At 41.5% G+C, this 17124-nt stretch overlaps 2 protein-coding genes across 2 annotated transcripts; one reads left to right on the forward strand and one right to left on the reverse strand.

The window, feature by feature from the left end:
- On the forward strand, nt 1-12421 carry LOC307268927 (solute carrier family 2, facilitated glucose transporter member 4-like). The gene is made up of 11 exons (XM_080051725.1): nt 1-131; nt 2185-2280; nt 4502-4662; nt 5839-5963; nt 6113-6228; nt 6612-6774; nt 7596-7783; nt 7893-7997; nt 9732-9833; nt 9925-10128; nt 10240-12421. The coding sequence occupies exons 1-11, from the start codon at nt 99-101 to the stop codon at nt 10462-10464; spliced, it is 1518 nt and encodes a 505-aa protein (XP_079907851.1). The 5' UTR covers nt 1-98; the 3' UTR covers nt 10465-12421.
- Nucleotides 12422-13741: 1320 nt separating this feature from the next.
- LOC307269468 (Y-box-binding protein 2-A-like) lies at nt 13742-17124 on the reverse strand (the record flags this gene model as incomplete). Its single annotated transcript, XM_080052437.1, has 9 exons — nt 17000-17124; nt 15976-16039; nt 15839-15872; nt 15669-15758; nt 15321-15572; nt 14553-14641; nt 14234-14441; nt 13884-14015; nt 13742-13783 (listed from the first exon to the last, which is right to left on the reverse strand). Exons 1-9 carry the CDS (start codon nt 17079-17081, stop codon nt 13742-13744), a joined length of 993 nt encoding a protein of 330 aa, XP_079908563.1. The 5' UTR covers nt 17082-17124.

Below are 17124 nucleotides of genomic sequence, written 5' to 3' on the forward strand. Positions count from 1 at the left end.
GTTTCCCTTTTGGAGTGGGGGAAAGTTTCACGTGTCTCTATTTGGCACCAGACGCGTCTGTCACCCGCTGCTACTGAGCGCCTGGAGCAGCAACAGTCATGCCGGCCGGATTTCAGCCACTCGGTGGGGAGGTAAAGTTTCTGCCATGAAAGCTTTTCTCACTTTAAAAAAAATGTGGATTGGCTTGTTTTTTAAAAGAAAAAGTCTCAATAGTATGTGATGAGTTTTGTGCCGTAGGAAAATCGGTTTATTTTTTTTCTCGCTTCGTGCGCATTTCACTGATCGGTGCGTATTTTATAATTGGGGAGGTTTTACGCACGGGTTGATCTCCTTTTCTAAATGTTCCTGTGTTGTTATTTGCCCACAGTCTGGAATAATGACTAATTGAGAGTAGTTATATATAAAATAATGGCTGATTTGTAACTTCAAACCAACATCAGCGCAGATCTGAACGAGCCCGTATTTAGTCCGTATTTAGCAAAGCCCAGTGTGACCTTGTCCAGCCAAATACCTGAGTTTACAGGTCAGAGAGCTCAGGGCTGTGGGTTTGTTAAAGGCCATCCAGTTTGACAAGTTCTTTTACACCGCCCTCATAAACAAAGCCTGTGTTGTATGGGTGCCTGGATTTATGTTGATATTCAATACTAAGAATTAAATGAAGAGTAAATATGATTTGTAAACTTACTGCAGGCTCTGCAAATGTAAAGAAATACTTCTCCTATGAAACTGCATAGTGCACCTTTAACTGCTCTTTTTAGGACTAATATAAAGATGAGATGGATGTGTGAATCATTTATGAAGGTACTTTATCTGATTCTGGATGTTTTAATCTGTCCATAAACTGGAAACAAGTGAGACAGAGATGTAGTGTACTGTCACCTGTGATGCCACCAAGACAAAAACTCTTGTAGCCGCATCAACACAAGAAAACAGAAAGACAGTCTTTTACAGGGCTGGCTGATGCTCCAGGGATGTGGGGACTTCATGTGGGGATCAGTCATTTTAATGCTTCATTGTAGAAGAAAACCTCTTTGGTGCGGAATTTCAAACAAAACCCAAAGAAAACATACTCTACTCTCAATTTAGAACTAAATAACCCGTGGTCCTTTGTTATGTTGAACTGGCAGGTACAGATACAAACACACACGCGCGCCCACACATGCAACCTTCTGTTTTGGTTCATGAATACTAAACAGGACTTATCTACTGAGACTCAACACAGCAAGGTCGTGACTCGTGACCAAGCGTTAACGGACGTTCACCAAGTGCACACAATGAAAACCTAAAGTTGGCTGAATGGTCCATCATAAACAGACAGCGTGCAGATACTTTTTTTTACAAATTTTTCAAAATAACCCAACATGCATTATTAAAATATTCATGTTTGCCATTGGCGTGTGAACTGGTTTTCCCACATTGAAGAACATCATTCTGTCCAAATTGAAAGACCAAACTTTACTTTCATAGTTTAAAGTCACAGTTCAATCGCACATGCCACTAAAAAGTCAACTTTTCTTCAGGAAAGTTTTGTTACTACCATGATGTGTGTGTGTGTGTGTGTGTGTGTGTGTGTGTGTGTGTGTGTGTGTGTGTGTGTGTGTGTGTGTGTGTGTGTGTGTGTGTGTGTGTGTGTGTGTGTGTTGTGTGTCTATTCAACAGGTCTTAAAATGCTTCTTAAGTCTTCCAAAAGCCTGTTGTTATAAATGTCTGTCAGCATTTCACTTGTGCTGCTGTCTTTTTCACCTCGGCTGAGCTTCAATAAATATTTCTGCCTGAGTAACCAAATCACATTTATTTTTTTTAGTTAGGTAATGTCATAAGAATCTAGCTGCTCGGTAACAAGTCTGCCTGTTACAATATGAAACTGCATTTGAGACTTAAACACACTTTCATGGAGGTCGCCTCATCTGTCGACATGGAGACAGGTGCCTGTGGTCAGATTGGAATCCGTATGGGAAGCCAAAGTTCAGGAGTCAACGTCAAAGTAGCCTGTGTGTGAGGTCATGGACAGTGTGAAATTGTTTTAAATAAGGGCCACAGTTATTTATAGTTGATGTTAGTGAAGCAGTGCTGAAACCTAAGTGCTCTTATAATCTGCCAATATTATCCTTACGAAAAAGAAAAGCTTAACAGCATCATTCGTGTTGTTTATGTGTTTTCTTTGTGTGTGTGTTTCTACCCCAGACTGTGACGGGAACCTTTGCCCTCTCGGTCTTCACTGCTGTCATGGGTTCTCTGCAGTTTGGATACAACATCGGCGTCATCAATGCACCTCAGAAGGTAAAGAAAAACAAGGCACACATCAGAAGCAATGGGGTACAATAAATGGCCAGTGAAACCCTGTGAAAAGTGTCAAACTTGGCACCAATCTGCCTTAAAGGATGAACGTAACAAAGTGTAAGACATTTGAAGTGGACATCCACTTAAAGTTTGACCTTGAGACCTTTGACGCCACAACATCCCGATGTGCTGCATCAAACGGTGCCGACAGTGTTTAGAAAATAAACCTTTGAAGACAGGCAGGTGATGCTGGGAGGTCCTCTTATGCACAGGACATAAATCCAAGGGAGTCAGCCTGTGGGAGTAAGGTGGGGTGAACTTCTTAGTTGTGTCAACACACTGACGGCTGCTCTTTATGGAAGCACAGCAATGCCAAAACATAAGGGATGGGCATGAGTAGTTTAGTCCAAGATCACAATAATTCCTCAAACCCGATCGACTAGCTTATGTATTATCTATTTCTCTAAACGCAACATCGTCTTGCAGGAATAATGATGCGGTTATTGTGCCTATCCAACGCTTAATGGTTCTTCTCAATCAAAACAGTCACATTAAGGCTACCATTATGATAATATGGATTTTTTTAGTTCAAAACACTTTTTCCAAACAAAAAGTAATTGAATATTTTTTAAATGGGGTTGTATGAGGTACTTATGCATAGTTAGTTTGTAACCTCATTGAGATGGCGATCAGCGCAGTCATTTTAAGGAGTTTGGGTGAGACGTTACTCTGGCGGAAGTCAGTGTTGTAGAGTTGCAGAGGGGGCCAGCAGAATTTTTTTTTTTACAATTTGTTCAATTGTAGGCTAAATATAGGATATTTTCACTCCTGATTTGCGGACTGATACGCTGCACTGCTCTGGCATAAAGCCATTAATTTTTGCACTCTTTTCAAACGTAGTTCGGACATGTATTAGCCTAATACACCAAATCAGCCGATCAAAAGTATTTGCATCAAAGTATTTTATTTTGTTAAACTTCATTTGGTCGGTTAGTAAGAATTGTTAAATACAAGTTAAAACATTTTAAAACACTTGTGTAAGGGAAGAACACACAGCATACACACACACACACACACACACACACACAAACTCAGGTGCCCTTGTTCATCAATGGAATTTGAAACAAGGAATACTCCCATCGCTACACGTCTTCAGGGGACATGACCTCATTTCCAGAGAGGCAACACTGGTACTGCACACACTTACTGTAGGAAGCCTTCGAATACCAACACTATATGTATATATAGATTGATGTACATGAATTTTGAAAAACCTGACCTTTTAAACATGTTGCTGCTCATGTTGCAGCCACATGGTGTCCCAGCACGTAGGCACCGCAGTGAGAAATGTATGTACTGTGGTGCTATCATTTATGACTGCCTATGTCATGCATGTGTCCTGCTCTTTTGTAACGGCTGGAATACACAAGTATATTAAGAAGCGCATTAACACGACACTTAAAAGTAGACAAACGTACACAGACAAATGAACCCCGAGTTGGGTGAGTTTGTTTCTGATTGGCTGCTGATATCCGGACGACTGTTACTGAACTTTGACCCCGGACTACAAACCACACAGCTGACAAAGTTTCACAGAGACACTACACCCAAAATAGAAGCCGAGCTGCTGTGATAGTTCATTGTGCTTGACATTTTGTTGATGTTTGTTTGTTTGCAAATGTAGAGATTTTAGCTGGTTGTTTTAATTTAATGCTGTGCATTACATGAAATGCCCTTTCATTAAAGGTCAGATATTACGTACCTTTTTAGGTTCAAATTTGTGATTTGGGTTTCTACTATTAACAGTTTTCATTGTGTAGAGTCAATGAAAAAATGTGTATTTCTCACAGTGCCATTGGTGAATCTCCCCCCTTCAGCATCTGCGTGAAATGCTTTGTTTCAGAGCCTGAGGGGGCTGAGGGGGTTTTTGCTCACAGATTTTCTGAAAGGTGGAGGTCGAGAAAAAAGAGAGTATATATTTTACATATTTTATCTGTTACCTTCTGAACTGTTCATCCTCCTTATAGTTTTTTTTATCCATTTGGTTGTATGGCACCTTTATATTGATCAAGTTCCTTGGAAAATTAAAGATTGACCAAACGTTAGGGTCATAAATCATTTGTGCCAATCCTACAGTTTGAGAGTTTATGACGAATGCAAACGTAAAACCTAAACATATCTCATTGATTTGGATCTCCTGTCCACTGCTTGCACTGTGCAGATGATCGAGGCAGAATACAACTCCACATGGGTGAGACGGTATGGAATACCAATCCCTCCAGGGACCCTCACCTCCCTCTGGTCCCTGTCCGTGGCCATATTCTCCATCGGTGGGATGCTGTCCTCCTTCTGCGTGGGCTTCATCTCCGAGTGGCTGGGCAGGTAGGGTAACACAACCGGATTACGCACACACCAATGTAGCGTTTCTTCTTAATGTGCGAGTTAATATTTGGCATGTGTATTGCTGAATGAACCCAAGCGTCTTAAAAGCTTTTGAAACCGTTTTACATGTTACGCGCTTGAGCTGATTTACTGCATGTCTGAGCGTGGCTTCACACTTCACCGTGGTGACAAATGCGGGGGGACTCTGCCCAGGATGTTCCTCATGGAGCCAGTCTTCCCATTTTGTAACCTGAGCTGAACTGCAGTCTAGAGCTCCCACTGACTGAAAGTGGATCTTAGCACAGCTGGCACTGGTTCAAGACGGGTGTGTGTAGGGCTTTGGAGATGGTAGTGTTCAGCTCGGGGTGCATTCGGGACAAGGTCTTCCTGCAAAAAAGCAGCTGACACTGGTTTGGTTGGTGCCATGACCTCTGAGGTCCAAAGGAGTTCAACTGCAGTGTTACATTTTATTATACTATATGATTTTAACAGTAGATCTTTTCGTTGGGGATTTGTGTTGAAAGTCTCCTTCTCTTGCTTAATGTTATGTCACTTGGCTGTTTGAGCTTGGCTCTGAGGAATGATGCAGAGTTTGACATTAGAAAGCTGCTTTCACGATCATCTGCTGAAAGAGGAAAAATGTAATTAAGACTTTATGTACCCCGAATATCGGTTAAAGGTGTGTTCGAGCGATCAGGACTTTGTGACATCACACGTTAAAAAGATCTGCAAGGGATCTTTAAAATATCTTGATGTCTTCTTAGTACAAATGGGCCATACCGTGTAGGGTTCATCTGTACAAAGAAGTACTACTTACTTTATGTGCCATCATTATTTTTTAAGGTTATTTAAGAAGTCAGGGGTTAAAGCAACTAGCTCAATGTTTTTGCATAACACTGCCCTCTTGTGGCAAAAATATCACTGGTTTTGCATGCGTATTTCACATTTACAACTTAGAGATGGGCATAACTTGTTTAGTTATCTGTGAAATCATTTAAGTATATAAAAAAAACTTATGTATAATGTTTGTTATTTCAAAACTAAAGGATGTGTTTTTAATGTTTTATATATGCACGGTAATGAACAATTCTACATATCATGGATGGAAGTGAGAATATGTTGCATTCCGGAAAAGGAATTTCCACAATGACTCTTGTCTGTGTTTTTCTTTCCCAGGAGGAAAGCCATGCTCATAAACAATTTGTTTGCCTTCATTGGTGGAAGTCTGATGGGGATGTGCAAGATCTGCGGCTCCTTCGAAATGATGATCCTTGGACGGTTTGTCATCGGCGCCTACTGTGGTAAGCCGGCCCGTCGTTCTGCTGTCTCCTTCATTTCTGGATAGAATTGAAGGAAATTTACAGGATTTTAAAGTTGCTTCTACAGCTTTTATGTGCTGTCTTCAGTCTCTCAAATTATCTATCTCTCAAACAACTTTTCCCCTGTGTAGGGTTGGCATCGGCATTGACGCCGATGTACATTGGTGAGATAGCTCCTACCAGTCTGAGAGGGGCCCTTGGCACACTGCACCAGCTGGCAATAGTCACTGGTATTCTCTTTGCACAGGTATGGCTGCAGTGATTACACAATTACTCTGTACATACAAAGACTGAAAGTTGAAATGTAAAAACATCATGCATGCATGAGAAAAACAAGAAATATATTTCACCTCTTTCCATAAGCCAATGTAACTCTCAACTAAAAATAAAATTATAAGTCTTTTAAGAAACTCAAAACATATCCCAAAATGAATAAACCCACCAATGTTGCAACGTTATAGCCAAATCCCATTTATATGCGTCTGTCCTCTTTACCTTTATTTCCATGTCCCGATATAAGAATAGGTGTTTGATATTCTTATTCTTTTAGCAGCCTTTCCTTGAAATGTTTTTATATTATCATTTAAAATCTTCTGCGCTCACCACTTGATGATCCTTCTCCCTGTGCAGATCCTGGGTCTGGAATCGTTGCTGGGCAGTGAGGACTTGTGGCCCATTCTGTTGGGTATAACTGTGGTGCCGACGGTTCTTCAGATGTCCCTGCTGCCGTTCTGTCCCGAGAGTCCCCGCTTCCTCTACATCGTCCGCTGCCAGGAGCACCAGGCCAAGAGAGGTGAGCGGGGCTGGCGCACTCCAGGCCGGTCTTAGGACATCTTTAAAGGTGTAGTAAGCTATTCCAGAGAAAGCTTGTTTATATTCAAATTCAGTACCAAAGCAAATACACCCCTCCCTTCCTTCTCCTTCAGAGGCTCCGCCCCAAGGCGAGTCTTATCTTGACAACAGTAGTCGTCACTAACTACCTGTCTAAAAGCATTGTTGTTGATAACATCACAAACGCTGCCTGTAGCTGATTGGCTGGAGAAGTGTTGACAGTCTTGTTCCGACTGTGTACAAACAAAGGACTTGTTTCAATTTCACACACAGTACGGATAGGAAGCAGATAAAGCTATACAAGACATTGTATTGATGTTTACTGCATTTTTTTGTTGCTATCGAACTACGACCACAATCATTTAAATAACGATAAAAAAGACTGAGATGCTGAGGACTGAAGGCTGTGTGTTTTTTGGTCCTAAAAACCTGGAAGTTCATTTAACCGACTGGAAATTGACACTGAATTTGTATTTTTGGGTGAAATAGCCCTACTCCTTTGGTCATAAAATGTAGCTATGGTATATACAGCTGGTCTTACAAATAAAAGGTACGAACTGAAAGTTGTCAGGTTTACTCCAGTTTCAATCTAATAACAGTACAGTATTTGTACTAAAGTGCCCTCAGGTTGCCTCATGTAAGATTTAGTGGACTTCATGTACTAGAAAAAGGGCCTTTACAGTGTTTACAGGATCTTAAATTGGCTTCTAGCCTCAAGCATTCAGTTGCCTAAACTCTAATATGTAATGTAGTTCTCACTCCTTACGCATGGCCTTTGTGCAGGCCTGAGGAGGTTGACGGGCAAGCAGGAAGTGGGCGACATGTTGGCAGAGATGAAGGAGGAGAAGAGGAAGATGGACAGTGAGAGGAAGGTCTCTATCTTGGAGCTCTTTCGCTCTCCGCTCTACCGGCAGCCCATCATCATTTCCATCCTGCTACAGCTCTCCCAGCAGCTGACTGGGGTCAATGCAGTGAGTTCATGAGTGTCCAAAGTCCATAAAAAGGATCTTCCTCGGAAAAAAATGAACAAGTGCAGTATACATTCTGATTTAATTGTAATCTGTTAACTCCTCTGGCCAGATTTTCTACTACTCCACTGATATCTTCATGAAGGCAGGAGTCCAGAGTCCAGTCTATGCCACCATAGGAGCGGGCGTGGTAAACTGTGCGTTCACCATGGTCTCGGTCAGTAGATAAGCCAAAATGCCTTCATCTAATCTTTCTCATAAAATAATTTGACTCTAGCCTAAATAGTTGTTTCCTTAATTCAGTAAGGATAAAGAGTACAATCCTGCTTTGTTCCAAAGTGTGTCTCTATTACTGTTTAATGTTGTTATCAAAGAGCAAATAAGATAACACAGCAGATTTTCTTGGGCCCGCCTCTCAAACATTCCTGCATCCAAATAGGCCAAGTTTGTTTTAATGACAGATGTTTCAATGTCATCAAATGGGTCTCTAGAAGAAGCTGGCCTTTTGGTGTTGCCTTTTGGGTGGGAATGTTGGTCAGTTGATTCATCTACAGCAGGGGTGTCAAACTCATTTTCACAAAGGGCCGAATTACGACATGATAATCACACGAAGGGCCAGACATGTCGCTTACTGACATGCCTTCTTTTTATTCCAAAAATCAAACAACATATCTAGGTATATAACCTGCGTACATACGGGGCATAGGCTAGGTTTCGTTTACATATTTTGGGGGACAAATTATAGGTGGGGGGTATGGGGGTGCTCCCCCAGAAATGTTTGTGCGTCAAACACTTAATTTCCTGTATTCTGGTAGATTTTTCTGTTTCTGTTTTCTGTGCCTTTTCTGCATCAATTTATTGTAGAAATGTCTTTATTTTTCTAAAGGAAAAGACAACATTTAGGTTCCTGGTGAAACAATTCTAAAGGACTATAATGCAGTAAGGCTCTCAGGCATTCTGGATTGAGCCACAATATGTTTTCTCTTGGATTTTTCAAAACTTTCTGCACTTTCAAAACATATCACGTTTTTTTATTTTATTTTTTTATAGGAATCATGACCCAGCACCAGTGTTAACTATTTATGACACTTTACATTGGTAATGAAATGCAAAGCCACCATTGGAAATGAAAGGGGTGGGCTATCAGCGGCTATCTAACGTTAGCTAGTGAGCTATATTGTAACTTGAGGCAAAAGTTAGAAACCAGATAATGTTAGCATTCATCCTTAGATAGTTGACACAATCAATCATCATATTAGCATACTATTTAGCTACACAGATTGGCCTATTTACAGCCATTAGAAAACTGACATCTTTTCTTCAATGCAAGTTCATCAATTCATGGCTTAAAATCCTGAGCTGTGGAACTTTCAGAAGACATTCCTAGTGGTAAGCTATGCGAGTGTCCTAACGGTTGGGAGCGTGTGCGACGTGCGGATATGGCACAGGCTCCGCATGAGGAAAAAAAAAAAAAATAAATCATATATATATATATTTTTTTTTGCGGGCCGAATTTAATGGAATTACCGAATTGGTTCGCGGGCCAGATTAAATATTGAAACGGGCCAGATTTGGCCCGCGGGCCAGAGTTTGACACCCCTGGATCAGTATACTGTCTGAGGTTGACATTGGTGTTTAACTCCAATTACTTAGGTGGTTCTAAGTGAAATCCCCTCCAAGTTGTTGGATGTATTGATACGAAATTTGGTATAACATTTCAAGATGGGCTGTAATAACTTGTGTGATGCTTTGTCCAATACTTCAGTTTATTACAAAATACCTGCAAAGCTAACATTTCCCTCAGCCTTGGCTGCAATTGGTGTTTGGTAATGTTTGCATGCTAACATGATGAGCTAAGATGGTGGCATAGCCTACACTATTTGGGGTTAGGTTCCAACTGCCTGCTGAAAATGATGGCCTTTTTGTTTCAACATTTTCTTTATATTATCAGCTCTTCCTGATCGAGAAAATGGGTCGACGGACGCTGCACATGCTGGGACTTAGTGGGATGTGCATCTGCGCCATCATCATGACCATTGCTCTTGCTTTACTGGTGGGTTTCCGAAAATTGGCATCCTAATGTACCGATGTACTGAATATGTTCTTTTATAAACCTCTGAACCCCTTTTCCTCCCACCTCACAGGACAGTGTTCCTTGGATGAGTTACATCTGCATGCTGGCCATCTTTGGCTTCGTTGCCTTCTTTGAAATCGGCCCAGGTCCCATCCCCTGGTTCTTTGTAGCAGAGCTGTTCTCTCAGGGTCCAAGGCCGGCCGCCATGGCTGTAGCCGGGTTCTCCAACTGGACTGCCAACTTCATCATTGGCATGTGCTTCCCATTCGTTGCTGTAAGTACCTTTACCATCAGTAACTGTTGTTGATGTTATACAAATTATTTTCTGCACCTCATCCAAGGTTCACTCCTCACGTTGTTGAATCTGATTCCAATCATTCCTCAGGACCTCTGTGGGCCATACGTCTTCCTGATCTTCGCAGCGCTTCTTCTCTTCTTCCTCATCTTCACATTCTTCAAGGTGCCAGAGACGCGGGGCAAGACCTTCGACCAGATTGCAGCAAACTTCCAGCAGCGCCCGATTGGGGGAATGATGGACATGGATATGGATATGGACCTGGACAAGCCCAGCACAGAGTTGGACTATTTGGGGGATGAAAGCCACAACTGAAGAAATCTGCGCTTGAGGACAAATGGGACTGAGTACGGTTTTGGGTGACCTCTGTATGTGGGGGCTGACTCCAAACTTTTATTTTCTGACATGTATATTGTCAATTGTTGTATACATATAGATTGTGGTGCCAAAGCAGTGTTAATAGGGGTGTTTTTGAAAATTTCCTTTTGCTGGTACCACTGTGATATGACAATTAAGAGTTAGGATTTTAGCCTTGAAAAAGGCTGAAAACCAATAGTTTTAGAGTTGATGGCTGTAGATTCAAGGAATAATTTGCCCATGAGAACAAAAGTGTCCGGACTGTTAAGGCTGCCAATGAGGTAGCATTTTATTCCATGGCGATGCATTCAGTTGCGATATTGACGGACGGAGGTTGAAAGACTTTGGAATTCCTGCACTTTATCTACATAGACATCCAAAGTTTTCAGAGTTTGATGGTAAAACAAAAAGATAAGGATATACAGCCATGGTGTTGGGGATGCGTGCCTTTTTTGTACTAAAGCTGGAAAGAGTCCAAATCCAACCAATTAAAACATTTAACTGACAGATTTATGTAAGATTTTTACCAATAAACAACTACGGTATCATGTTCAACAACCCAATCAAACTTCACAGTTACTTAAATTAGACATTTAACAATAAATACTTTTTTGTATTATTAACACCAACTATAGAAAATTGTAAAGTAAAAGATTTGTAACATTTCATTTAGCCAATTTTTCATGGATTTATTAAAAGGCATAGTACTATAGATGCATTGACATTAAACATTTGGGATGTTGGACTTCTTAATTTAAGAAAAATTATTCTGTAGATAGACTATTTTATTTTGGTTTGAGTACCAAAACTCAATTATAGGATAACTGCAGAACAATTATATACCCCCAACAAAAACTTTCAATGGCGTCCCACTAATTTACCCAGATTCCTGTCAATGGTTCCGACGAGAGACTCCAGTCCTTTCCAATCTGGGCTTGCGATCATTGTTTCCCAGCAAGCTGAAGCAAAGTGCCATTGCAAAGTATTTTTCTGATCTTGAGAAACTCATTGCACAAACTGTAGAAAGGCTACTTTCAAAAAAAGAAACTATATTTTAGTACTTCATATGTACATATCGTGTGTCATTTGCGTGTTAATATATAGGGATATAAGGGTCTAAAAGTTTCAGTTCTTTATGCACTCCAGTAGGTGTTTATTTTGTAAAAAGATGCTCAGGACAAGAGCAAGATGTGCAATCAAAGGGCTGTCCGTAAAGAGAAGATATTGTTGTAGATTTTTTTTTTTTAAATCACAATATTATACTGGTGAATTTTCTTTTCTTCTTTGATGTTTGCCGTCTTTTCTTTAATGGTGTGTATCACTACCTTCTGAAGATTTGTATTGAGGTTGTTCATACACTCAACAAAAATATAAACGCAACACTTTTGTTTTTGCTCCCATTTTTCATGAGGTGGACTTAAAGATCAAAAATTCATTCCAGATACACAATTGTACCATTTCTCTCAAACATTGTTCACAAATCTGTCTAAATGTGTGATAGTGAGCACTTCTGCTTTGCTGAGATAATCCATCCCACCTCACTGGTGTGCCACATCAAGATGCTGATCTGACATCATGATTAGTGCACAGGTGTGCCTTAGACTGTCCACAATAAAAGGCCACCCTGAAATGTGCAGTTTTGTCTCACAGCAAAATGCCACAGATGCCACAAGCATTGAGGGAGCGTGCAATTGGCATGCTGACAGCAGGAATGTCAACCAGATCTGTTGCTTGTGCATTGAATGTTCATTTCTCCACCATAAGCCATCTCCAGCAACTTCGCACAGCCATTGAAGAGGAGTGGACCAACATTCCACTGGCCACAATTGACAATCTGATAAACTCTATGCGAAGAAGATGTGTTGCACTGCATGAGGCAAATGGTGGTCACACCAGATACTGACTGGTTCTGAGTCCCCAGACCCCCAATAAAGCAAAAAAATGCACATTTCAGAGTGGCCTTTTATTGTGGACAGTCTAAGGCACACCTGTGCACTAATCATGATGTCAGATCAGCATCTTGATGTGGCACACCTGTGAGGTGGGATGGATTATCTCAGCAAAGCAGAAGTGCTCACTATCACACATTTAGACAGATTTGTGAACAATGTTTGAGAGAAATGGTACAATTGTGTATCTGGAATGAATGTTAGATCTTTAAGTCCATCTCATGAAAAATGGGAGCAAAAACAAAAGTGTTGCGTTTATATTTTTGTAGAGTGTAGATGACCTGGTACTTGTATAGTGTGAATATAGATGCTGTGGTCATGTTGTGACCAAAAAGGATGCAAGTACTGTAAATACTGTTACTCAAAACACCTGTGGAGGCTTCTTGATTTCTTACTATTACTGAATGGTCTTTCCATATTATGAAGGACCATTTTATAAACAAGTGAAAATACAGAAACAAGCTGCACCTTTTAAACTGCAACTCGGTCACAATTGCCATTTAGAAATGAGGACCAAATGCTGAGATTTGCAAACATGATTTATTAAACATTTAAAGTACTGACATTGCACACAATCCCCTCCAAAAGCAAAGGCACACAAGTAAAACAAAACAAACAAAAAAAGTTTTTACACTGTCCATCCTCAACTGAAGAGACGAAGCGAGTGGGACTTAACTAACTCCCATAATGCACCACCAACCTCACACCTGCTTGGTTTTCCCCTCTTCAACCAAATTAAAAAGATAAATAAAAATCAAGGCTGGTTTCTCTATAAACTACTTGATCCGGCCCATTCTAGGCAATTAAAGAAAAGCGTTTTTTTAAACTGGGGTTGGAATAACTGGGCTACCAAGCAAGAATGTCGATTATTTCCCATTTTTTCTTTTTTTTTAAAGATGTACTTTCAATTTCAAAATATACTACACCCACCAACCACCTGTATCCAAGCCCTTCTTCCCTACCTCATCCCTCTCCAAATGTCAGTGTCTAGGCAGGAACACACAAGAGCAGATGGGAGGGGAAGTTGGGGTCTAAGGGATGACAGCCAGACTGGGTGGGTTGGAGGATGGGGGAGTGCAGGGAGGGGGGAGCAGTGCTTGCGTTCTGAAATAGGTCCGGTCCTCAAACCCTAGGATCTGCAACACAAAGTCAAAACCATAAAAGATTAAACATTCAAGACAAAAAGAGAAATATAATATTCTAAAAATTTAGTCACAAAATCCACACTATAGATTCTGCTACTCCCACCTCTTGCCAAGGGTCACATGACTGTCCTCTCACTAGCGTCACTCTAGCGTCGGTGCCGGTTCTGTTGTGGCAGCTGCCTGCTGTGGGGAAGGAGGAGGTTGAGATCCCCGGTGATTATACCAGATCGAAAAATATATATAATTTATATCCATCTCAGTTAAAATTGGCTTCAGCACCTACCTCGGGTGATATTGACGTTTTAGGAGAGGTTTTGGGGGAAGCCTTTGGTGATTTTGATGTGGATTTAAGGTCAGCTGGTTTTGAGGTCTGAGGGGGGGTTCCAGGCTCTGATGCAGACTTCTCTGTATCATTCTAAATTATTTTCAATGTGTTAGCCATGCAAAAGTAAACCATGATATAACTTAAAAGCCTGTAAAGTGATAAGTAACTAAAACAGACACCACAAAAAAAACACCAGAGTAAGTTCAATACAGATATCTAAAACTTATCTTTGTATTTGGAAAAACGGCCCACATACCGTTGCTCAATCTGTCCCCAATGCCACACCTAAAGCTTGAGCAACAACTCACTTTTGAGGTGGAGGACTCAGAGTTCCTTTGCCTGCGGCGTCTGAACTGGCGGCGTTGTTGTTTCTGGCCCTCAGCCACTTCTCCGTTGGTCTGTGGGCTCTCAGTGGCCTCCGTCTGCTTCACCTCGCCTGGCTCCTCCTGACCCTCTTCTGGGGCCGCCTGCTGCTCGTCTGCAGGCTGACTTGGAGCCTGACGGGGCCGGAACGGTCTGGGAATACCAGAGAAGAAGGGAAAGGTTAAACCTGCTCTGCATTCAGGAGCAGCAAATTGGAGAAGAGAGAAAAATAAAATAATAAATGAAATGCAGATGTTATGTCACCTGCGGTACGGGCGCCAGGACCTGCGCTGTTGCGGTCGCTGCGTTTGGTCGCCCTCTGCATCACCGATCTTCTGCTCTCCCGCCTCACCCTGACGGAGATCAAGCAGACAAAACCTCAGAATAGTCTGCCACAACAAAAAGGGATCTAAACGAAATCTTATTACTTTAAAGACCTTCTTACAATATTTAAAACTCGAGAAAAAGCTTTACCAATGTTTAAATGTACAACTATTCCATCAAGTTGTTCTGAACCGGGTTCTGCTTTACTTTTATGCAATACCCGCTTTACACATTTATTCTGGGTTATAGTCCCCTTTAAGCTTCCTTTCACAAAAATGTTCAAACACAGGAAATGACCGCTCTTTCTCAGTCTTCTGCCTTTTTTAAAAGCTCCACAGGTTGTTGCTGCATTAGTACTAGTCTGTAGGGATGTCACAAAGCCGGAAATGTAATATTCGGATGTCTGATGCCTACTACATCCGGTCGAGGATTTTCGGGTGATTCTGGCCCACAATCCAGTGCCCCCTGGAAGTTACGTCACATCGACAGAGCCTCTGTGTGAAAGCAACCAGGGATGTGACATGTAGCAAAATCAAGGCACAAAATTATGATGAAAAAAATAAGTAAAAGTATGTCCCAATTGTATGCCTAATGCATGCTTCTAGATTATATATGAGGTCAGCTTTAGTATGTAGAATAGAAAAAGAAAGTATGCATTTTAGAACGCAGCCTCAGATTAGTAGTACCAGTACTTGTGCCTCAGCTTACATTTTGTGACTCTGGCCGGGGTCTGCGGGGCCTACGGCGGCGCTGTGGAGGTCTAGTCCCACCGTTCTCCCCCTCACCCCCTTCGTCCTCCCCCTCCACAGCGGGGGCCTGGCCATCAGCTGGGACATCCGGGTCACCAGGCCGAGGGCTGCGGGGTAAGAACCGCCGACGGAAGCGCCGTTTGTTGGGTGCGTAGCGGCTCCCTTTGACTGGCACACCTCCTGGGCCAGTTACATTGGCTGCTTCAGAGCCCTGTGGTACAACCGAAGACTGTCATGGGAGATGCAAAACTCAAACCACCCTAAAAAGCACCATGGTATTCCATTGAATGGATTCCCCGATACACACCTTGGCTGCTTCAATCACATCAAACTCTACCACCTCCCCATCTCCCACACTGCGGAGGAATTTCCTAGGGTTGTTCTTCTTGATAGCAGTCTGGGGAGACGGAGTAAACGTCAAAGGGTGGTTCAATCAACCCATGGAAATATTATTCAAGAAAATGCCCTTTGCCTCACCTGATGAACAAACACATCTTCTTTGGTGTCATTCCTGTGAAAAAAAAATATTGGTAAACTTGAATAATAGTTAAAGCCTATTGGAGCAGAAAAATGAAATAACTGCAGTGAAGCAAGATGTGTAGAGGCAACTGTACCGGTTTATGAAGCCATATCCGTTTCGTACATTGAACCATTTCACTGTTCCTTGGACCAAGGTTGCTACAGTAACAGGTAGCACATAATTAATGTGGTTCCCAGTAACATTTCACAAAAGATACATTGTTATATAGCCATTCTGAAAAAAAAATCATACATATCTTCTTTCTATCAATGGGAAACCTTGCTTACAAGAAATGAGAGTTCAATTGTCAATCATTAACAGTAATATTTGAAACCAGGTTGGCACTAGGTCACGACGAGGAGGTGGGGGCTGCTGAACATTACGGGTACACGTCTTAGTAGCCTAAATGTCACAAAACTATACAAGCACTGGACAGCTTATTTGAAAAATCGCCTAAAATGCAATTAATTAGCACGTTAGCTTCTCAGCAAATTGATTTGCACCTGGGAGGGCGCGCGCGCATGTTCCGGCTTGAGCACGAGACGGCTGATAAGGGGCAATTTAGGTCAAGTGTTCACATAGTTAACAGACAACTAAATTGGTTTCAGTACAACGAAAAACAAATAAGAAAAAACACCTAGTAAATAAATGTTGTGAGAACCAGTTGTGTTCAAGTGACCATCATTTAAGTTAACTTTAAATTAAACATCTAGGACTAGGACTACATTTTTTACGTCAGTCAACTGTTAAAGCGGATAAATGTTTGACTTCATTGGTAAAAAATAATTGCTTCTCAAAAGAAACCCATGTGTAAAACTCGGAACACGAGTCAGCCCAAAAATAACGAGACAAGTGATTTAGCTTGAGTTGCACCTTGCGCTTAATTGACACAATGCCCTATATATTTTTTTTAATGTTACAAATGAAAATACTTTTTTTTTAAACTCTTTTTCGCCCTTTTTCTTCCTAAACCTCAGTGGGACTGTACAAATCAACTTTGTCCCGCAACAACATGAGCGTTTATTTCTCCCATATTCACAAAGACATATGAATTAAAACTAAAGTTAAAAAAGGCCCTGAACATGCGGGTTTAGGCTTGAATCACTTTTTTTACTCACCAATGACTGTCCTCTCCGGCTGTGGCTCGTCTTTCACAGGTGCTTCCTCTGGTGGAGCAATCTGCGCCTCGGCGTCTGTCATGCTCGCTGTCGGATTTCTTTACTACTTGCACTCAGGATTCCCC

This window comes from Ammodytes marinus (assembly GCF_949987685.1).
Source record: "Ammodytes marinus genome assembly, chromosome: 23".
In the NCBI taxonomy this organism is placed as follows: domain Eukaryota; kingdom Metazoa; phylum Chordata; class Actinopteri; order Uranoscopiformes; family Ammodytidae; genus Ammodytes; species Ammodytes marinus.